The sequence below is a fragment of the Pseudopipra pipra genome, chromosome 1, assembly GCF_036250125.1.
Source record: "Pseudopipra pipra isolate bDixPip1 chromosome 1, bDixPip1.hap1, whole genome shotgun sequence".
Classification (NCBI taxonomy): domain Eukaryota; kingdom Metazoa; phylum Chordata; class Aves; order Passeriformes; family Pipridae; genus Pseudopipra; species Pseudopipra pipra.
The window spans coordinates 154,985,052-155,006,880 of record NC_087549.1 but is presented as its reverse complement, the minus strand read 5'-3'; the positions used below and the strand labels follow the sequence as shown (position 1 = coordinate 155,006,880).

General features: G+C 52.1%; 1 protein-coding gene across 4 annotated transcripts; it reads left to right on the top strand.

The window, feature by feature from the left end:
* The first annotated feature begins 12 nt into the window (after positions 1-12).
* Positions 13-20,051, top strand: KIF9 (kinesin family member 9). Of its 4 annotated transcripts, XM_064640083.1 has the most exons (23): positions 13-147; positions 1,017-1,094; positions 1,492-1,607; positions 2,370-2,457; positions 3,017-3,182; positions 3,292-3,395; positions 4,215-4,427; positions 5,078-5,161; positions 5,281-5,373; positions 6,067-6,214; positions 6,954-7,018; positions 7,656-7,733; positions 8,807-8,875; positions 9,494-9,595; positions 9,875-9,930; positions 10,362-10,506; positions 11,238-11,377; positions 12,374-12,547; positions 15,114-15,322; positions 15,945-16,124; positions 17,574-17,689; positions 18,944-19,048; positions 19,832-20,051. In XM_064640083.1, the coding sequence occupies exons 1-23, from the start codon at positions 58-60 to the stop codon at positions 19,937-19,939; spliced, it is 2,727 nt and encodes a 908-aa protein (XP_064496153.1). In that variant the 5' UTR covers positions 13-57; the 3' UTR covers positions 19,940-20,051. The 4 variants fall into 4 exon arrangements, with proteins under 4 accessions (XP_064496153.1, XP_064496167.1, XP_064496175.1 ...); XM_064640097.1 differs by lacking the exon at positions 12,374-12,547; XM_064640105.1 differs by lacking the exon at positions 15,945-16,124.
* Positions 20,052-21,829: the final 1,778 nt, after the last annotated feature.

Here is a 21,829-nt window from a genome sequence, read left to right as displayed (position 1 = left end):
CTTCCGGGACGGACCGGAAGCCGCCGTTGCCATGGAGAACAGGAAGTGGACGCTGCCATGGCGACACCGGACGCCACCTCGAGCCGGAGCCGGAGCCCAAGCCCGGGCAAGGGGATGACGAAGGAGTCGCCGCCTCGCTCCGCAAGGGTTAGTCGGTGCTGCTGGCTCCGGGAGCGCGGTCACACGGGGGGCATCAACCCCCCAGGCATCGCTCTCCCCCTCACAGCATCCCCCTTTCTCCCCCCCGGGAACTGTTTGGGATGGAAGGGAGCTTAAAGATCATTTTTTCCACCCCGTGCCATGGGCAGGGACACCTGCCACTATCCCACGTTGCTCCAACCTGGCCTGGGACACTTCCAGGGATGGGGCAGCCACAGCTTCCCTTGGAAAGTCCCAACCCTTCCAGGCGGATTTTGCACAAATTCCTGCCCAAATCTTCTCACTCGAGGTGTGGGAAGGGAACCTCTCACTTCCAAGGCTTTGGGGAGATCGCTCAATCCGGTTTTGGTGCAGCAGAACAGGATCAGTTGGTCCGTGTGTGTCCAGGTGTTGTGTTTTTCCCATGGAATGGGGTCTGTCTTTCCCTGGCAGGAGAAAGATCAGCAGGAGGAGGTTGAGCAGCTGGAAAAACAACAAGGTTCTGCCTCCTCCTTCCAACAGGTAATCCCAGCTGGGCACAGAATTCCAGGCTGGTTTGGGCTGGAAAGGACCTAAAGGATCATCTAATTCCAACCCCCTGCCAGGGGCAGGGACACCTTCCACTAGCCCAGGTTGCTCCAACCTGGCCTTGGACATTCCAGGGAGGGGGCAGCCACAGCTTCTCTGGGCAATTCCCAACTCTTGGAGATGGATTTTGCCCAAAGTCCTGCCCACCTGAGCTGTTGGAAGGGGAACTTCTCAATTCCAAAGCCTTGGAGAGATGGCTGAATCCATGTTCAGTGTGGCAAAAGGGATCGGTTTTCCCGGGTCTCCAGGTGTGTTTTTCACATGGAATGGGGTCTGTTTTTCCCTGGCAGGAGGAAGAGAAGCAGAAGAAGGTTCAGGGGTCGGAAGAGCGACGAGGTTCTCCCTCCAAAACAAAGACTAATTCAAGGGTAATCCCAGCTGGGCCCACTTGGAATCCTGGAATGGTTTGGGTTGGAAGGGACCTGAAAGCACATCCACTATCCCAGGTTGCTCCAAGCCCCATCCAACCTTGGACCTTGGACACTTCCAGGGGTGGGGCAGCCACAAGTTCTCTGGGCAACCTGTTGCTTCCCATCTCCTGGTGTTTATAAACACTCCCAGGAATTGTTGCTTTTGTCCTCACATCCAGCAACAGGCATTGTTGCAGCGAGGAAAATTCCACTCCTTTGGAATTTGTTCTCTCTGATCCATAGGAGAATTCTTCCCCAGGATTTTCCCTTCCTCCTTTTCCCTGCTGTACTTCTTTCTTTGAAGAAATAATTCCCAACTGCTCCAACACTGGGTTTTGGTTTTTTTTTTGGACAGGCTTCTGCAATCTCCAGGAGATCCCAGGCCCAGGAGGAGGAGGAGGAGGAGAAGGAGGAGGAGGAGGAGGAGGGGAACAGCAATTTCTCTCTGTTCTCTGATAGTGACTCTTTCAGGTATCCCCCAAAGGTTTTAAATCCAACAAGTCTTGGTTCAGCTCCAACCTCCACATTTCATTTCAGAGCAGGTAAAATGGTGGAGAGATCCCAGAAATCCTGAATATACAAGAAATTCAAAAGATTTTGTCCCAAACTGTAGGTTATCACTAATTATTACATAATTACTGAGCACAGGCTGTCTGGAGGAAATAATTGAGGGGAAACTATGGGATCTACACCTTCCAGGGATTCCCAAACATTCAGTTCATGTGTCTCAGGTGCGGCTTTAGCAGCTGGATGATCCCTGAGCCCTCTTTAGGTGGGTTTTACTCAGCAGATCCTCCAGCCTGGCTGGATATTTGCTCCAGGAAACTGAAGTTTGGGTGTTTTTTAGGAATTTAAAATATTAAAAAAAACCAAAAGAAAATCAAACAAAAGAAAATCCCCCTCCTATTCCTGCAAATATTTCCCTTTGCAAGCCTAAGAGGAAGAAAACTTGTGTTATTGAACACTCCTGTGCCTGGTACACAGGAGGAAATCAGGATCATTAAGACCCTTCTCTTTTCAGTTTTCCAAGCAGGACAAGGCTGGAAAGGATTTCCAGCAGCTCTTTGCCCACAGTTGCTTTTAATAAAGAATAAAAACTGCAGCTGAACCTTTACCAACACTTAATTTTTAAATTTGACTGCTCTGGGGTTCTCCTTTTCCCGACAAATGATATAAATGCCATTTTAGGGATTGCAACATCCTTATTTTCCTGGCTTTTCCCTCTCTGTTTAGACCCATAAAGCCAATCCAGGCCTTTGTGCGAGTCAAGCCCACGGCTCATTTTGCCCGAGACATGATCAAGTTTGGGACAGACAACAAGGTAGAGTGAAAGAAATTCCCAAGTGGGAAAGGTTTGGAGTTTGCTTTCAGCTTTGCCCATGGAAAAGGCAGGATTTTCCCATCCCTTAAGGCCATGGATAACGTTTTGGGGAGTGTTGGTTCCCGTGTTCCTGCCTGACAGTGGTGTTGACTATGGAAAACACACTTCTGGTGGTACAATCACCAGGAAAACCCTCAGAAGGGCTGGGACTGACTGATCCAGGAGGAATTCCCAGTGGGAACCACAGCTTGGCACAGTATTTCTGTCCCCCCTTGTGCAAGTTCCTCCCTTCACCTTCTCGTGCTTAATTCAGAATTTCCCTGAGACACAAAATAATTGAAATTTAAACAGTTGAGCTTAACCACATTTCTTCTTTATTTAGAATAATTACCCCCAGAAATTTGAGAGTATTACCAGGTATTTTTAGCACATCCATAAGCATCCAAGGGAGTGAAATAATCCTGGTGTTTGTGCTCCCTTTCCTACTTAATTCCAGGTCCCCAGTCCCTGGAACTCTTCATGGCTGTTGAATTGATCTCCCTCTCTTTTTGGGTTGCAGAGCATCGACATCCACATCGAAAAAGATGCCAGGGGAGGGCTTGTGAACAACTCCTCCACTGACTGGTCCTTCAGGATGGATGGGCTCCTCCACAACACCTCCCAGGACAAGGTTTATGAGACTGTGGCCAGGGACTTGGTGGCTGCAGCTTTACGTGGCTACAATGGTGATTTATTGCTATTTTTGTAATTTTGACAATAAATAGGGGTTTGGTTTGAGGACAGATCCATTGACTGTTCTGTTTGAGTTTATCCTTTTGGTCTGGGATTTTCCAGGCACCATCATGTGTTATGGGCAAACTGGGGCTGGTAAAACTTACACCATGACTGGAGCAGCTGAGTATGAGCACCGAGGGATCATCCCCAGAGCTATCCAGCAGGTACTGGATCTGGGAAGAGGGGCTGGGAGGAATACCAGGGACACCTCTTGGATCTGCTCTCGCTGATAGAAAAGTGTTTTAACACAGTGAATATGATTTATGTCTTTTTTTCCCCCTTCATTTCACCTAAGGGATGAGGGTTAAAGAAATGAAGCAGCTTGGCTGTCATTCACAGAGGTTTAGTTCTACCTGCTTGTGGAAAAGTCTGGCTGCTCCCCAAAGGTCACCAAGCCTTCAAAAGGGGTGTTTTCCAAGCTACCATTTTGTGATATCCTGTTAAAACTGATCATAAAACCATTAAGGTTGGAAAATACCTCTAAGGCCCTGGCACAGGTTGCCCAGAGAAGCTGGGGCTGCCCCTGGATCCCTGGAAGTGTCCAAGGCCAGGTTGGAGCAACCTGGGCTAGTGGAAGGTGTCCCTGCCCGTGGCAGGGGTGGCATTGGGTGATCCTTAAGGTCCTTTCCAGCCTACAGCATTCCAGGATTCTCTGATTCCATAAGATCATTGAATCCAAATCCAAGTCAAGCCCTCAGGCAACCACAGCTCAGATTTAACTCCACACACCCAAACATACTTGGGGCTGTTCAGAAATATCTCTATATACATATCTCTACATATCTTAGATAAATGTATAGCTTATATATAGCTTAATATCTTATATCTATTTCTGTCTTATATCTATTTTAATCATATCTATTTTAATCCTGTATCTGTTTATATCTTACATAAACATCTACATAGAAATATCTTCTCTGGGAAACCATAAATAGCTAAAAATCCTGTCTGTGAACGGAAACAAACTCTGTGTCATTGTGCAGGTCTTCCAAGCAGCTAAAGAATCCCCTGGCCTCTCCATCACTGTCCTAATTTCCTACCTGGAAGTCTACAACGAGGCCCTGTTTGACCTCCTGGGCCCTGGTTCCAGGAACACCCCCCTGGCTGTCCTGGATTCCCCTCAGGGGGTTTGTGTCAAGGGTCTGTCCATCCATCCTGTCAGCCATGAGAAGCAGGCCCTAAATCTCCTTTCTGAGGCAAGAGAACCCAAACATTCCCTTTATTCTCTGTATTATTTTGTTGGCTGAGGGAGGAGGCAGGAAAGCAGGAGGTGTGTGGCCAGGAGGGTTGGGCAGCCAACACTCTTTGTTCTCTTTATTGAGGGTGGAACATCTTTGCAGCCCTTGTTCTCCCAAGGAAAATGTCCCTGGCACAGGGATTCTGGGAGATGCTCCAAGAAAAGGGTCTTTGGCAGATAGTTTGGGGTGATCATGGTTGGATTTTACAGCAGGACTGTTCACACAATGGGTTGGATTTGTGAGGGGAGTCTGATTGCTTAGATCAGCATCTTTTCCTTCTGGCTCCTTCAGTTCATGAGGAGAACAGGAATAAATGGTTGGATCTGGAAGCAGGAAGTGTGTTCTCACCCAGAGCCGTCTGGTGTCCTTAAAACCTTTCTCTGGCCTTTTTAATGATGGACCTGTGGTGTCCTGAGCTCTGGAATGTGCTGGAAATCCCTTTTTAAAGAGCAGAAGGATGCTGATGGAGGCTGGGATTGCTGGGGTTGTTCACCTGGAGAAGGGAAAGCTGCTCTTCTGTGGGAAAGATCCAGGGAGGTGTTCCCTGACTGTTCCTCAAAAAGCCACAATCCCATGAGCTGAGCCTTGAATTTTGTCTCCATTTGCAGGGTGGGACCAACAGAGCAATAGCAGAGCACGCCCTGAATAAGAATTCCTCCAGATCCCACTGCATCTTTACTATTTATATTGAGGTGAGAGGTCGAGAGATGTTTCAAACAGCTTTTTAGGGATTCAAAGAGGACCTTTGCAGTCTGTTTTTTTTTTTACTGTGTTTCAGTTCAAGTGCAGTTTATAATCTGTCCTCCCTCAGTGTCATTCCAGGGTTTACAGGAATCTCAAAGGCATTAAATCTAAAATCACCTTGATAGACCTGGCGGGTTCTGAGAGACTAAGCGAGCTCCCGGTGAGTGCTGGGAACCCCTCGGATCCCACGAGTTTTGGGCCCCTCAGAGCAAGACATGGAGGGGCTGGAGTGTGTCCAGGGAAGGGAAGGGAGCTGGGGAAGGGGCTGGAGCAGCAGGAGCAGCTGAGGGAGCTGGGGGGGCTCAGCCTGAAGAAAAGGAGGCTCAGGGGGGACCTTCTGGCTCTGCAACCCCCTGACAGGAGGGGGGACCTGGGGGGGGGTCGGGCTCTGCTCCCAGGGAAACTTCCTCCTGGGAAGGGCTGCCCAGCCCTGGCACAGCTGCCCAGGGCAGGGGTAGAGTCCCCACCCCTGGAGGGACTTCAAAGCCCTGTGGATGTGGCATTTGGGGACATGGTCAGTGGTGGCCTTGGCAGTGCTTGGTTGGTCTCGATCTCAGAGGCCTTTTCCACCCTCAGCAGTTCCCTGATTCCATAACATTCTGTATTGATCAGGATTTAAATTGCACCAGCCCTGTGACAAACACATCCTTTGGGAAGGAAATCCAAGTCCTTGTAGACTTGTAATGAAAAATTGAGGTCTCTGAAAGCTTGTTTTCAAACTGGAGAAAGCTCCAGGTCATGAATTTGTTGGGTCTGAATCAGCTCCTGACCCTCAGAGGTTTTTTCTCTGCTTTTTCCTGCTGTTTGGCCAGAAACATGTTATGGAAACTTCCCCTTTTGATCTCCCTTGCAGTCTGCAGGACACATCCAGAGAGAGAACTCCTACATCAACAGGTCCCTGACGTTCCTGGAGCAAATCATCCTGGCCCTGGCTGATCCCTGGAGGGACCACATTCCCTTCCGGCAGAGCAAACTCACTCACGTCCTCAAGGACTCCCTGGGTAGGGGCTGGGCCTCACAACAGCCCCAAAGGGCTCCTAAAAGTGCTGTTTCTATGAGAATATTAAGTCCTAAGGCCATAATTTATCATGGAATGGTTTGGGTTGGAAGGGACATTAAACCTCATCCAGTGCCACCCCCTGCCATGGGCAGGGACACCTTCCACTGTCCCAGGTTGCTCCAGCCTGGCCTTGGACACTTCCAGGGATGTGGAATCCCCAGCTTCTCTGGGAATCCTGAAAAACACAACCTTTATAAACTCCTGGAAATCACAGGTTTTATTCCCATGTTTTCATTGCATTGTCACTCCATGGAAACACACCTGACCTTTGTTTTTAAGTGACTCTGTGCCCTCTGGAGGGACAGGCATACTCTGGCTGTGTCCTTTGGACATCTTCAAATCAAAGTGGCTTTAGGTGGAATACTGGGAAGGAATTCCTGGCTGGGAGGGTGGGGAGGCCCTGGCACAGGTTGCCCAGAGAAGCTGTGGCTGCCCCTGGATCCCTGGAAGTGTCCAAGGCCAGGTTGGAGCAATCTGGGCTGGTGGAAGGTGTCCCTGCCCATGGCAGGGGGTGGGATGGGATGATCCTTAAGGTCCCTTCCAACCCAACCCATCTGGAATTTTGTGATTCTTCTGTATTTTAAACAGCACACAATATAATGAATTCCAGAAAAGGAAACAACAACACCCCCCCCCCCAATTATATTCTTTGCTTTATTTTTATTATTATTTTTTCCCAGGGGGCAACTGCAACACTGTCCTGGTGACCAACATCTGTGGGGAAGCTGCTCACGTGGAAGAGACGGTGAGTTGAAGGGATTCCTGCAGGATCCAAGCCTTGTTCCCACTGCTCCTTGGTTTAAAGAACAGCCTCTGGAGGGTCCTGGCAGGGAAACATCCTGCCTGATTCATCCCAAACGTTGGAAAGCTCATCTTATCTCAGAGGCTCAGAGAACAGACTCCTGTCAGCTGAAAGCCTGGAGCAGGGCAGCTCACATTTTAGCACACTGAGAGTGTTAATTATCATTATTATCCAGCTCTGATGGGTTTCCATGGGACATCACATAATGGGCTCACTGGAATTGCACCAGTTCACAGCAGAGCTGGATCAGGAATCAGGAGGAACCTCCCAACAGGTTGGTTTTTAACCTGTGAAACGATAAAATCAGGGAAAATCTCCCTTTGTGAACTGGATGAGCTTAACCACACCTGTAACACACAGGAGGGAATCCCTTGGAGCAGTGACATAGACTTCAAATGGATTAAAACTAAACAGTTAAATAGATTTTATATTTCCATGTCCTTGGATCTGACACGGAGCAGTTAAATAGATTTTTTATATTTCTGTGTCCTTGTATCTGACTTAATTAAGCAGTGACAGGTTTGGAAAATGATCTCCCTGCCAGTATCTCTTTCAGTTCCTTAAAATCCTTGTTTTCCAGTTGTCTTCCCTGCGCTTTGCTACCAGGATGAGGTGGATCATGGCAGAGCCAGTTGCCAACGTGACGTTTGAGCAGGAGGTAAGGAAAGAATGGGAATGGAGGAAGGAATTTTTGCTCAAAGTCATTAATATTTAGGATAATAACCTTAAAAACCAGAGGAAAATTAGATAGTTCCATAAGTCATCCCTTCTCAGCCAAGCTGACATTGCTAATTTTAGGTGGATGACAAAATGGATTAATATTAAACTTTTTAAATAGGTATCCAGTTAGCTGAGAGGGAACAGCCAGGCAGTGACATGTGGAAATTTTTTCAACTGCATGTGAATCTTTTTCTGATAAGATTCACCTCTCAGCAGAGATATTTTATTGTGAATTACTCCCCTGACATGTGGGGAAATCACCCCAGTCCCACCTGCAGCTTTACACGGCGTTATCCCCATTCCTGCTGGTGAAGTAACATCTTTTCCACAACTGGGAAAACTTGGTTGAACAAGGAAATAATTTAAGGAATTATTTAAAGAATAATTTAAGGACAAGGATCACAGGATTTTAGGTGTCCTGAGGGTACTTCCACAGCTGGAGGAGTGGAAAAAACCAAACCAGAGGAGCTGAAATTGGAGTGTTTAAGGAGCCTTTGTGCTTTGATGCTTCACAGGTCCCTTCAAAACAGTGTCCAGTTCTCCCTGAATCCCAAGATTTGGGTACTCCCACCTTTCTGGAAACACATTTTAAAGAGTGAATCCCTGAAGATATTCCAGGTTCTGGAGCCATTCAGTCCAACCCAGCCCAGGAGGCTCCCTCCTCTGTCCCAGTGGGGTCAGAGCTGCTCACTTCTGCTTGGCTTCCCAGATAATATCCTAAATCTGGAACTTGCTGATCCCTACAATGCCAGAGCAGGAAACCATCACATTAAAAAGCAGGTGGCCCTTCTTTTGATGGCTTGAGGAGACTCTGCAGGACAGAAACCGTCCTGCTGGGAGCTAATCAAGGGCAAAATGTGTTCCAGACCCACCAATTCCCTCTGCAAACCCTGAGGGAGCTGCTATCCAGCTGGGATATCCTCCAGCAGCCAGTTCTGTGCTGCTTTTAGTTTTTTTTTTTCCCCCTCCAATATAATTTAGTGATTTGCTCACCCTTTTTTTCCCTGTTAGGTGTCAGTGAAGGCTCTGGAGGAGGAGATTAATCTCCTGAAGCACGAACTGACCATGAAGGACATGTTTGTAAGGATCAGTTAACTCAGTGTCCAGTGGGATTGGATTCTTCCTTCTGCTTCCAACACCATCTTTTGGGGTTTAGGGGAAGCTCTGAAGATCCCACACAGGGAGGTTTTGTTGTAACTTCAATCCTGAGCCACCAGAGGTGTTTTTTTAAGGCTCTTGAAGCCCTTCTGTTGCTGGTTGGGATGGGAAGGGGAATGTTTGCTTCCCAAATCCCATCACCTGCCAAGTCAGGTGATGAGAATCCCAATCAGAAATGGGCACAGTAATGTCAGGTGTTTGCCAGACTGGTGGAATTCTGGAGTTCCAGACTGGTTTGGGTTGGAAGGGACCTTAAGGATCACCCAGTGCCACCCCCTGCCATGGGCAGGGACACCTCCCACTAGCCCAGGCTGCTCCAAGCCCTGTCCAACCTGGCCTGGAACAGTTCCAGCTTCTCAGGACAACCTGTGCCACCCTCCCAGAGAAGAATTCCTTCCTTAAATCCCCCCTTTTAGTTTCAAACCCTCCCCCCTCGTCCCACCCCGACAGGCCCTGCTGAAAGCTTTGTCCCCATCGTTCTCCTCTCCCCTCACCTGTTTGTAACTCCCTGATCCTCAGTTTTCCACATTTTTCCCTCAGGAAAATCGTTTGGTGTCTTACAGCCCCCTGACTGGTGCCCAGAGAGCAGCAATTAAATCCCAAGTCCACAAATACCTCAGAGGAGACATTGAGGAGATCGATGTAAGTGGCTTTTTGGTGAAAAAGAACTGAAATATTGATTCCATCCCATTTTCCTCCAGGAAGACACAATGGAAGTGTCTTCTGAAGAGGCTTTTTTTTCCACCCCAAAGCACTACAGAACTGTAATTTAACTCCTTTTTTGCACGTTAGGGACTGTCTCCCTGTTTTGGAAGATTGAGGACAATTTTCCTCAGTCCTAAAACCCTTTAAATTGGTTTATTTGGAGCTTCTTTAAAGAATGAATACCAACAGTGTTGGATTTATGCCTCTCTTCCTCAGATAGTGAACATCAGGCAAATCCAGGAGGTGTTTAAACAGTTCAAAGCAATTATAAGGTAAGATCATGGAATTCCAGGATGGTTTGGGATGGAAGGACCTTAAAGCTCATCCAGTTCCACCCCTGCCATGGGCAGGGACACCTTCCACAGGTTGCTCCAAGCCCCTTCCAGCCTGGATTGAAGGTTAAAATAAGGGGATGGGAATGAGCAGAGTTAATGTGATTTAATCTGGATCACAGTTATGGAAAGTATAAAAATACCCATCAAAAAGCTTCAATATCCAGGAGACCTGAAGGGAAGTCATGGAAAAAGAGAGGAAGAGAGTGGATAAAGATTCTGATGGCTGTGGGAAGCATGGAGGGGGAAGGTGGGGTGTTTGGGGATGAGACCAAGGGGAAAAGGGGGTTTTCTTTGGAAATCTGATGCTGGCAGGATCCCAGGTTTTCCCATGTGGAATATGATGCTTCAGGAGCTGTTTTCTCCCCCAGTCAACAGGAGAAAGACATAGAGGCCAAGTTACAGAGCAAATACCTGCTGGGAGACAGGGGGGAGTCCCAGGCTGACTCTGGGTCTGAGGTTGGTGAGGAGGTGGAAGATGAGGAGAAAGAGGACAAGGAGAAGAAGAAGGATAAGGTAATGCCTGGCCCAGAATCCACCTTAGAACGGGCTACTGTGCTGCCAAAATGGGATTTGCCTCAAGTTCAGCTTTTCCCTGTCAAAATCAAACTGAGAAATGATCCTGGGATGGGTTGGGCAAAAAATGTGTGCAGAGCAGAGGTGCACCAGTTAATGAAGAGGAATTCCTGTCAGCAGAGGGTAGGCCCATTATCTGACCTTAATAATCTATTAAATGGGAATTAGAATCCCAGAATGGTCTGGGTTGGAAGGGATCCTAAGGATCATCCAGTCCCACCCCCTGCCGTGGGCAGGGACACCTTCCACTAGCCCAGGTTGCTCCAAGCCCTGTCCAACCTGGCCTTGGACACTTCCAGGGATCCAGGGGCAGCCACAGCTTCTCTGGACAGCCTGTGCCAGGGCCTCCCCACCCTCCCAGCCAGGAATTCCTTCCCAGTCTAAACATTCCCCCTGATCCTATAAAATATAAACTAGGAGGTGCCCTGTCTACATCTCAGTTGTAAAAGGTGAGGTCAGATCACCTGGCTCTGCTGAGATCCCTCTTTTAATCCTTATAATTTCTGGAGCCAAGGATATGTATCATCCCTAGTCCATAAATCCTGCTGTGGACTCCAACACAGAGGTTTGAATTTCCCGGTCAGGTTGGACAATGGGGTGGGAGAGCTGCTGGGGAAGGGCTGCTCAGCTTCCATGGTGCAGACAGATGGTTTCTTCCTTTCTGGTTCCAGGCAGGTGTGGGTGATTTGGATGCTGGTTTGGTGCAGGAAGTGGAAAAGCTGCAGAGAGAGGCTTTGGAGACTGGAACTTCCTCTTCCTCACCCGTTCCTGGGGAGAAGAAGGAAGACAAGAAGAGTGAGGAGCAGATCAAGTGAGTGAAGCACCAGGCAGTTCTTCCTTTTCTCTGATAATCGTGAAATCATGGAATTGTCAAGGTTGGAAAAGGCCTCTGAGGTCATCAAATCCAACTGGTCCCCCAGCACTGCCAAGGCCACCACTGACCATGTCCCCAAGTGCCACATCCACAGGGCTTTGAAATCCCTTAAAGGATGAGGACTCCATCCCTGCCCTGGGCAGCTGTGCCAGGGCTGGACAGCCCTTCCCAGGAGGAATTTTCCCAATATCCAATCTAAACCTCCCCTGGCACAGCCTGAGGCCGTTCCCTCTCCCCCTGTCCCTTGTTCCCTGGGAGCAGAGCCCGACCCCCCCCTTCTCCCCCTCCTGTCAGGGGGTTGCAGAGCCAGAAGGTCCCCCCTGAGCCTCCTTTTCTCCAGGCTGAGCCCCCCCAGCTCCCTCAGCTGCTCCTGCTGCTCCAGCCCCTTCCCAGCTCCCTTCCCTTCCCTGGACACACTCCAGCCCCTCAGTGTTTGTCCTGAGGGCCCAGAACTGCCCCAGGATTGGAGGTGGTGCCACACCAGAGCTGACACAAACCAGGGGCCATTGGCCTCTTGCTCCCCTGGGCACACCTGGGCTCATGTCCAGCTTCTGTCACCAGCACCTCCAGGTCCTTCTCCAGCTTTCCAGCTGCTCTTCCCTGCTCCTGGAGCATTCCAGCGTTGTTGAGACCCAAGGGCAGGACCTGGCCCTTGGCAGTGACTGGCTCTGGTCAGGCTGGGATGGGCAGCCCATGGATGAGGCAGGGAGGGAGCTGGCAGAGGAGTAGGGAAGGAGAAGAGATTTTGGGAGGGAAGGGGGAGCCAGTGAGTCCTGAGTAGAGAAAGATCCTTCAATTTACAGAAGTAAATCCCTGCTTGGCTCCTTCCTGACATTTCCCCGAAGCCCTTGTGTCAGGGATACAGCAGCTCTGGCTCCAGTTCCCTCTGATGAAGAAATTAATTAACCTGGTTCATCTTTTCCACCCTGGCAGGAAGGAAAAACTTGTGACCCCTTCCCTTGAAAGGGATCTGGATGGTTCTGCACCACCAGAAACTCAGGAAGAAAGTCTCACCAAGGATGTGGATGAGGAAGAGGGAGCAAGTGAGCAGGATAGAAAAGATAGTGAGCAAGAGCTCTCCTCAGGGGAGAAGCCCCAGCAGCCCAGGTAACCCTGGAGGGGAGTAGATCCCCCTTCCCAGGTGGTGGTTTCCACTGGAGTAACAGGACTGTGTTCCCTGAGCACAACTACAGAGCAAACAGCAGGGACTGGGGGATCTTCAGTGCTTGGATGTAAAAATACAGGACAGGAATGGTTTTGGGAACACCCTGAGCACCCAGTTATGTTGGTGGTGGTTGTCACCTCCATGTGCTTTGAGCTCTGTCCTGGTCAGCTGGACTTTTAATTGGGAAGTCTCTGAAAATTACAGCATTCCTTCCCCTTTGGTTAACAGGAAAAGTGCAGAGACATCTCATATCCAGCCACAACCCCCCCAGAGTCATGGAAATGGGTCCTTACAATCGGAGAATCATGGAATGGTTTGGGTTCCAAGGGATCTTAAGGATCACCCAGTCCCACCCCCTGCCATGGGCAGGGACACCTTCCTCTATCCCAGGTTGTTCCAAGCCCCATCCAATGTGGCCTGGGACACTTCCAGGGCTGGGGCAGCCACAGTTTCCCTGGGAAACCTGTGCCAGGGCCTCCCCACCCTCCCAGCCAACAATTCCTTCCCACTATCCCATCTATCCCTGCCCTCTGGCAGGGGAAGCCATTCCCTGTGTCCTGTCCCTCCATCCCTTGTCCCCAGTCCCTCTCCAGCTCTCCTGGAGCCCCTTTAGGCCCTGGAAGGGGCTCTCAGCTCTCCCTGGAGCCTTCTCTTCTCCAGGGGAACCCCCCCAGCTCTCCCAGCCTGGCTCCAGAGCAGAGGGGCTCCAGCCCTGGCAGCATCTCCGGGGCCTCCTCTGGAGTCTCTCCAGCAGCTCCACGTCCTCCTGCTGCTGTTCCCAGGGCTGGGGCAGCTCTGCAGGGGGGTCTCAGCTGAGACAGGGGCAGAGGGGCAGAATCCCCCCTTCCCCTGCTGCCCCTCTGTGGGATCAGCCCAGGCTGTGGGTTCTGGACATTGGGGTCCCAGGGAAACTGTCCCAGGAGAATTTACTCCTGGAGCACCTCAGCACATTTCCGTGTTCCTCCGTGCCCTCCACACGTATTCAGTGTTCCTCTGAGATCCCTGAAATCCTGGAGCTGGCAGGACAAGCTGCTGCAGCTGCAGCTGCACAAGGCACATCCCCCAGCAATTCCAGCAGCTCGGAGCTGGCTGGTGGAGCTGGAGCTGTGGCAGTTTGCCCAGTGGCTGTTGTTTACAACCCTTTGCCAGGATTTTGGCACGGGAACAGCGTCCCACAGTCCTTGAGGAGCTGGAAAATGCCCTTAAGAGGTCAGTCAGGATATGGCAGCAGTTGGAGCTTGGATTTGACCAGGCTGGACTGAGGAATGTGGGGACTCCTGGGTTCCTGGGTTGGAATGAGATGATCCTTAAGGTCCCTTCCAACCCAAATCATTCTGGAATTCTGTGATTCTGCCTTCTCCTCCCAGATCTATCCTGCTCTCCAAAGAGCCTCATGCAGCACAGAGCAGCACTCATGGAGTGTGATGTTTTCCCTCCTCCTGCCCAGAGTGGTTCCTGTTGGGATGAGAGCTGGTGTTCGTGGGGGCATCTTGGCATCAAAGCCATTTCATGGAAAAGCTGGGAATGACACATCCCACTTGGAATTCAGACTTTCTAAGCAGGCAGGACTTCAAAGCCATGGCAGCAGCACTGTGGGGTTGGCAAAGCAGGGAGCTCCAGGGTTGGGTTGGCAGAGGTGGCTGATCCAGGCTGGGAATCCAGCGGGGAAAGAGCAAAGGAATTTGTTTAACAATAGGGAGGAACAATAGTCATTATTTTTGTGGAAACTCAATCCATTAGAGGCCTGCTTTCCAGGGAATGCTCACTTCTGAGGCATCTCCTGAGGAATATGGTGTCTGTGTAAATAACTTTGTTCTGGGAGTATCCTGGGGGACAGTGGGTTTGGAGGTTGGCACGGGAATGATGCCAGGGCACAGCCAGAACACAGAGATCCTCAGAGAGGATCCCATCAAACCTCACCCATGGCCATTCCCAAGGATGGTCAGGCACCTTAAATCCTGGAATCAGGTTTGGGGTCCACAGGCACAGGACAAACACTGAGGGGCTGGAGCATGTCCAGGGAAGGGAAGGGAGCTGGGAAGGGGCTGGAGCAGCAGGAGCAGCTGAGGGAGCTGGGGGGGCTCAACCTGGAGAAAAGGAGGCTCAGGGGGGACCTTCTGGCTCTGCAACCCCCTGACAGGAGGGGGGATCTGGGGGGGGTCGGGCTCTGCTCCCAGGGAACAAGGGACAGGAGGAGAGGGAACGGCCTCAGGCTGTGCCAGGGGAGGCTCAGGTTGGATATTGGGAAAATTTCTTCATGAAAATGGTTGGAAAACATTGGAAGAGGCTGCCCAGGGCAGGGGTGGAGTCCCCATCCCTGGAGGGACTTAACAGCCCTGGGGATGTGGCACTTGGGGACATGGTCAGTGGTGGCCTTGGCAGTGCTGGGGTAGCAGTTTGACTTGGTGATCTTGGAGGGCTTTTCCAACCTCAACAATTCCATGATTCCACGATTCTGTGCCACAGAGCAGAACAAACTGCCCTCCCCACGTCTCTGTCTGGTTTCAGCTTGCCCCCATCCAAGGCAGAGGCGTTTGAGCTGTTTAAGCAGGAGGCTGGACGTGAGATCAGCAGGATCTTCAAGGAGAACAAGAGCATCCTCTTCGCCAGGAAGAGGAGCAGCAATTCCCTGGCCCGGAGGATCAACGACATCAAGCGGGAGATGGAGGCAGTCAGGGAGGCTCTGGAGGGGAAGAAGCGGAAGCGGTGGCAGGAGGGTGAGTCCCTGTGGCCAACAAGGATGTGGCAGAGGAATGGAGCTCTTGGCTTCAAGGAATTTTGGGTGGTGAGACCACCAACCCACCACTGCTGGTTGCCAGGGCAGTGGGACAGGCCGGGCTGTCACCTGAGTCCTCCAGCTGAGTCCTCCACACTTCACCTCCCTGAGCTGAGCTGCTCAGGCTTTACACCTGAGGGCAGGGTGAGATGGGATATTGGGAAGGAATTCCTGGCTGTTAGGGAGGGGAGGCCCTGGCACAGGTTGCCCAGGGAAGCTGTGGCTGCCCCTGGATCCCTGGAAGTGACCAAGGCCAGGCTGGACAGGGCTTGGAGCAACCTGGGCTAGTGGAAGGTGTCCCTGCCCATGGTGGGGGGTGGTACTGGGTGATCCTGAAGATCCCTTCCATTCCAAACCATTCCATGATTCTCAGTAGCACTGGTTTAACTGTCCCAAAGCACTGACCAGGATTTAGCCTTTAAATCCTTTCCCACGGCTTCCCTGGGATTTTTTCCATGGGATCCAAGTGAAGCCCTCCTCCAGGCTGTCCCCCCTGCAGAGCCCTGTCCCTCCCCTCCCCTCCTCCCTCACCAGGGACATTCCTCTCCCTTTCCCCCCTCCAGGAGAATACACTGACGAGGAGGGCCAGGTCATCATTGATGAGAAGGAGTTTTCCCTCATCCTGAAGCTGAAGGAGCTGAAGGAAGAGCACAGGGCTGGTTATGCTGAGCTGCAGGACCTCAAGGCAGAGATCCAGCACTGCCAACAGCTGGTGGATAAGTGCCGGAAAAGGCTCATCTCAGGTGTGGATCCACAGGGCCCAGCAGCCTCTGGATAAATCCAGGCTGGAGCATTCACAAGCATCACGGAATCCCAGAATGGTTTGGGTTGGAAGGGACCTTAAGGATCATCCCATTCCACCCCCTGCCATGGGCAGGGACACCTTTCACTAGCCCAGGTTGCTCCAGCCTGGCCTTGGACACTTCCAGGGATCCAGAAGCAGCCACAGCTTCTCTGGGAAATCCATTCCAGTCCCTCCCCACCCTCCCAGCCAGGAATTCCTTCCCAATATCCCATCTAATCCTGCCCTCTGGCAGTGGGAAGCCGTTCCCCCTTGTCCTGGCACTCCAGGCAGTTCCCATCCTCTGTTGTCCTTTTCCCTGTTCCCTTCCAGACCAGATTTTTTTGCTTATTAAGTGACTTTTCTTTTTGACCTGACACTGAATTCCTGCAGATTCTCTCTCCCAAATAACAACACTCTGCTACTTGGTCACACCAGTAGGTGCAACACTGGGAAAAACCTTTCCACAAGGAATTTAACAACAGTGCTCCCACTGCTGCCCTTGGACCTCATCCTTGGTTTTATGTGACAGAGGTGGTGGTTGAGGAATTGCCCTGGGACAGGGCTGTGGCTCCGGACTCCAGGTGAATCCTCTTCCCCCTGGGAGTTCCAGGTCCCAGAGTTGCAGCCTTGGCAGGAAGCAGAGCTTGGTCACTCCTCTGCCAGGGGTGATCCCTGCAAATTCCTGCTGTGTTCCAGGTTTGAACCTGTGCACTCAAACTACCCCTGCTGTATCCCTGGATTTGTCCCCTCCGTGTACGAATGCCAGAGCCCCAAACATTTGGATGTTGTGCACATGGCAACACTTGATTTCCACAAACATGCCAGGGCACAGCTTGGATCCGTCAGAGCAGATTCCATGGAGGAAATGCCAGGGATTGTTCCAGGGATAGACAGGGCCCAATCCTAACTTAGCCACTGGTTCCCCTTGGATCCGGGTTTGGCACTTTTGGGTGTTCCAGATGTTTGTTGGAATATCCAAGACTCTCCCTATCAGGAGTGCAGTGCCTGGGAAATGCCCAGGATTAATAAGGACAGAATTCCCACCTGCTGTCTGTTGTCACGGGCTATTATGGGATGGCAGGCGGCTCTGCTCGAGCGGGTGGGATTGAAACCCGAGCCCCAGACGTGCTGACCATTCCAAAGGAATGATCCCGATCCATGGGCTGCAGGAACGGTGCCATCTCGTGGCCAGGGAATGTCCCCAGGAGCAGCAGCCACCTCCAGCACAGCCACCAGCCCCCTTAAATCAACTTTTCCAAGAGTTTAAACTCAAGATCTTGGAATTCTGAGCTCCCCTCTGAGGGTTTAAGAGCACCGAGATCCCGCCCAATCCATAGGCAGGGAGAACCACCCCACTGTTGTCCCTTGGGTCATTCCAGGCTGTTAATGCCCCCTCTTTGCTTTGCAGAGTTTGAGATCTGGTACAACGAGTCCTTCCGTATCCCTGAGGATGTGCTGGAAGCTCTGAGGCCCGGTGGGAGCATCAGGCCTGGAATGATTCCCCTGAACAGGGTCATGTGCCTGGTGAGTTGTCTCTGCTTATCCTCCTTGGTGGAGATGAGGGAATGAGGGAGGAGGAAGAGGAAGAGGAGGACCTGGTGCTCTGTGAGCAGAGAGGGACTGTCTGGAGCCACATCCATTTAGAGCCTAAAACAGGACAGTGACTGAGGGACCTGGGAATGTGTGGAATATCAGGCACTGGGCATAGTGCCCGGAGGTGGAGGGTGCTTGGGAGCCTGGTTTCCAGCCTGGTTTCCAGCCTGAGGGATCCAAAGTTTGCAGCCAAACTATTGTGTTTCCTTTTGTGGCAACTGAGACTTGGTGAGTTCTCTGCCAGGAACCACCACTTGGGGTGCCGGGGGCTTTCCTGCTCCTGAAAAGGCACATTCCTGGAAAATTCTCATTTCCCAGAATTCCTGCATCTCCCCAGCATGGGCAGCAGCGGAGGGGGGGATTCTGCCCCTCTGCCCCTGTCTCAGCTGAGACCCCCCTGCAGAGCTGCTCCAGCCCTGGGAACAGCAGCAGGAGGACGTGGAGCTGCTGGAGAGAGTCCAGAGGAGGCCCCAGAGATGCTGCCAGGGCTGGAGCCCCTCTGCTCTGGAGCCAGGCTGGGAGAGCTGGGGGGGTTCCCCTGGAGAAGAGAAGGCTCCAGGGAGAGCTGAGAGCCCCTGGCAGGGCCTGAAGGGGCTCCAGGAGAGCTGGAGAGGGACTGGGGACAAGGGATGGAGGGTCAGGATGAGGGGAATGGCTTCCCAGTGCCAGAGGGCAGGGTGAGATGGGATACTGGGGAGAAATTCCTGGCTGTGAGGGTGGGGAGGCCCTGGTACAGGTTTCCCAGGGAAGCTGTGGCTGCCCCAGCCCTGGAAGTGCCAAATCCAGCACGAAAACATTAAATAGAAGCTGGTGTCTTTAAAATGATCCTTCATTCAAGCCACGTGTGCTCACACCTTCCCCATTTTCCCTGGAGAAGCCCAGGATGGACATCAGCTGGGAGCTGGACCATGCTGAGCTTGGCCATCCAGGACCCTGTGGAATTATCCTGCATGGAAGGGGGACTGTCCTGTGGGAAGTTCTTGGCAGAGCATGGCTGAGGGAAGTTTCTTTGGGAAAGCCTTGACCCTTCTCCCAAAGTCCTGCCCAAATGTGCCCATCTAAGGTGAAGGAATGGGAACCTCTCACTTCCAGGGCTTTGGAGATGTGGCTGAATTGACTGGGACCAGTTGACTCGTGTCTCCAGGTGTGTTTTTCACATGGAATGGGGTCTGTTTTTCCCTGCAGGATGAAGATGAGCAGGACAAGTTTGAGCGGCTGCAGGAGACCTGCCTGCCAGGGTGCCCGGGATCCACCCCCTTCTACAGGGCCAAGATGCAGGTGGAGCAACAGGTGAGCCCAGCTGGGGCAGGGACCATCCTGGGATGGGATGGGCTGGGCTGGGAGGGACCTCAAGGACCATCCCTTTCCACCCCCTGCCATGGGCAGGGACACCTTCCACTATCCCAGGTTGCTCCAAGCCCCGTCCAACCTGGAATGGAACCCCCAGAGAGAGGTGGGGGGGTTCCCCTGGAGAAGAGAAGGCTTCAGGGAGAGCTGAGAGCCCCTTGCAGGGCCTAAAGGGGCTCCAGGAGAGCTGGAGAGGGACTGGGGACAAGGGATGGAGGGATGGGACAAGGGGGAATGGCTTCCCACTGCCAGAAGGCAGGGATAGATGGGATATTGGGGAGGAATTCCTGGCTGGGAGGGTGGGGAGGGACTGGAATGGATTTCCCAGAGAAGCTGTGGCTGCCCCTGGATCCCTGGAAGTGTCCAAGGCCAGGTTGGAGCAACCTGGGCTCGTTGAAGGTGTCCCTGCCCATGGCAGGGGGTTGGAATGTGACGATCCTTAAGATCCCTTGGAACCCAAACTGTTCTGGGTTCCATGAAAACATTTCAAACCAGCTTTTCAGTGCTCAGGAGAATTTCCCAGGATTTGTTGTGCCCTCCTTGGAGCCTGCTGGGACCTACCACCGGCAGAGCAACGCTGGTGTGACGGGGATTTTTCCAGCTTTTCCCAGCACCACCTGGAAAGGCTGGGAAGGGGTTTGGTTTTGTTTTTCAGGTAAAAAGCTCTTACAGGTGAGAACTGTGCTGTGAAATCCAAGCTGATCCCTTTGTGTTCCCTGTTCCCAGCAAACCTTTGACAGGACCATGCTGGCCCTGCAGAAGATGCGCAGGAAGCCCGGGATCGTCAGGGCTGCCGGGAAGAACAAACCCCCCTCCTCTCTGCGCATCCTGTAGCAGGCTGGGCTCAGCCTGGATCCCAGCATTCCCTGAGGAATGCCAGCTCCCAAAAGTGCCTCGTGCTTGTGTCCACCATCGATCTGTAAGAATAAACACTGGGAAAAGCAAAGCATCCAACCTTTGTGCAGGTTGGGACGGTCGCTGGGAATCGATCCCGCTGTTTGCACGGGACACGAGCCAGGGAGTTCAAACACCCCTGGTTTTCCTGAGCCTCTGGACAACCCAGGCTGCTTCCACCTCCCTCTTTCCTGGTGTTGGAGCCACTGGTCTCCTGGGCTTGTTGCTGTTGGAGCAACAAGTCTTTGCTGGTTGGATCTGCCTGGAGAAGGGAATGAAACAATTTCTGGGTAATCATGGAATGGGTTTGATTGGAAAAGCCCTCCAAGATCGAGTCCAACTGTTCCCCCAGCACTGCCAAGGCCACCACTGACCATGTCCCCAAGTGCCACATCCACAGGGCTTTGAAATCCCTCCAGGGATGGGGACTCCACCCCTGCCCTGGGCAGCTGTGCCAGGGCTGGACAGCCCTTCCCAGAAAAGAATTTTCCCTAAAATCCAACCTAAACCTCCCCTTGAGGCCGTTCCCTCTCCTCCTGTCCCTTGTTCCCTGGGAGCAGAGCCCGACCCCCCCCGGCTCCCCCCTCCTGTCAGGGGGTTGCAGAGCCAGAAGGTCCCCCCTGAGCCTCCTTTGCTCCAGGCTGAGCCCCCCCAGCTCCCTCAAAATTATTTGGGAAGCTGGAATTATGATGCTGAAATCTCCAAAGTGCTCCATGGCCATCAGGAACATCCCAGTGCCCAAACCAGGGCCAGCCATGGTGGGATCATCCCGAATTCAAGCATCTCAGGGCGGAGGTTTTCCATACGCTCCATTTCCACAGAACATTGGGAAAATTAATAATTCCACAGTGTTCAGTTTGGTTCTATTCCCATAACAGCACTTGCTTCCCAGAAGGGAGTTGGAGAACAGCCCAGAAATCACCTTTCCTTTGGAATTATCTATTTCCAAAGGCTCATAAAGCTGCTGGAAATTCAACCCAGGCTGGATTTCCCAAGAAAACACTTCCACACAATCGGATCTAAGCCTTTCCTTTGTCCATCCACCCCTCCCCTGCTTCCCACCCAATCCCTGTGGGTCCCTGCTGCCCGTGCTGTGCTCCCAAATCTGGGAAAATCCTGAAAAATCTCAATATTGGAAGCTGCAGCTGTGGTTTGGAGGATCCTGTGTGAGCGGGAAGGTCCTACTGCATCCCAAAAACAGGTGGGTCTCCTGGGCTGAGCTCCCTGGAGGAGCTTTCCCAGGGTTTGGGAAGCTGGGAAATGACCTGTGAAAGCAAAAGAGAGTTTTTAGGGTTTTTTTGGACATTTCTCTCTGAACATCCCAGGGATCCCCCCCAGCCTGGGGGCAGGAGCAGCCCCGGGAATGTGGTGCCAGTGGTGCCGGTATCCGGGCCGTGATCCTGGGGGTGCCCGTGATCCTGGAGGAGATCCCAGGCTGCCAGTGATCCCTGTGTTCTGGGAATTCCAGAGGTGTTGGTGTCCTGTGGTGCCAGTGTCTGGGGGTGTGGGTGATCCCGGGGGTGATCCTGGGAATGATCCATGGGGTGTGGGTGATCCCAGGGCTGCTGATACTGGACTATGGATGATCCCGGTGTGCCAGTGCCCCAGGGTATGGGAGATGCCAGGAAGGCAGATCATCCCAGATTCCAGGGGTGCTGGTGTTCCATGGGTGATCCAAGGGCCTGGTGATCCCTTGGCTGATCCTGGCAATCCCAGAGGTGACACCAGTGAGATCCTGGTGTGGTCCTGGGGAGATCTCAGTGATCCTGGGGGTGATCCCAGGGTGATGCTGAGGAGATCCCGGGAAGATCCTGGTGGTTCCGTGAGTGA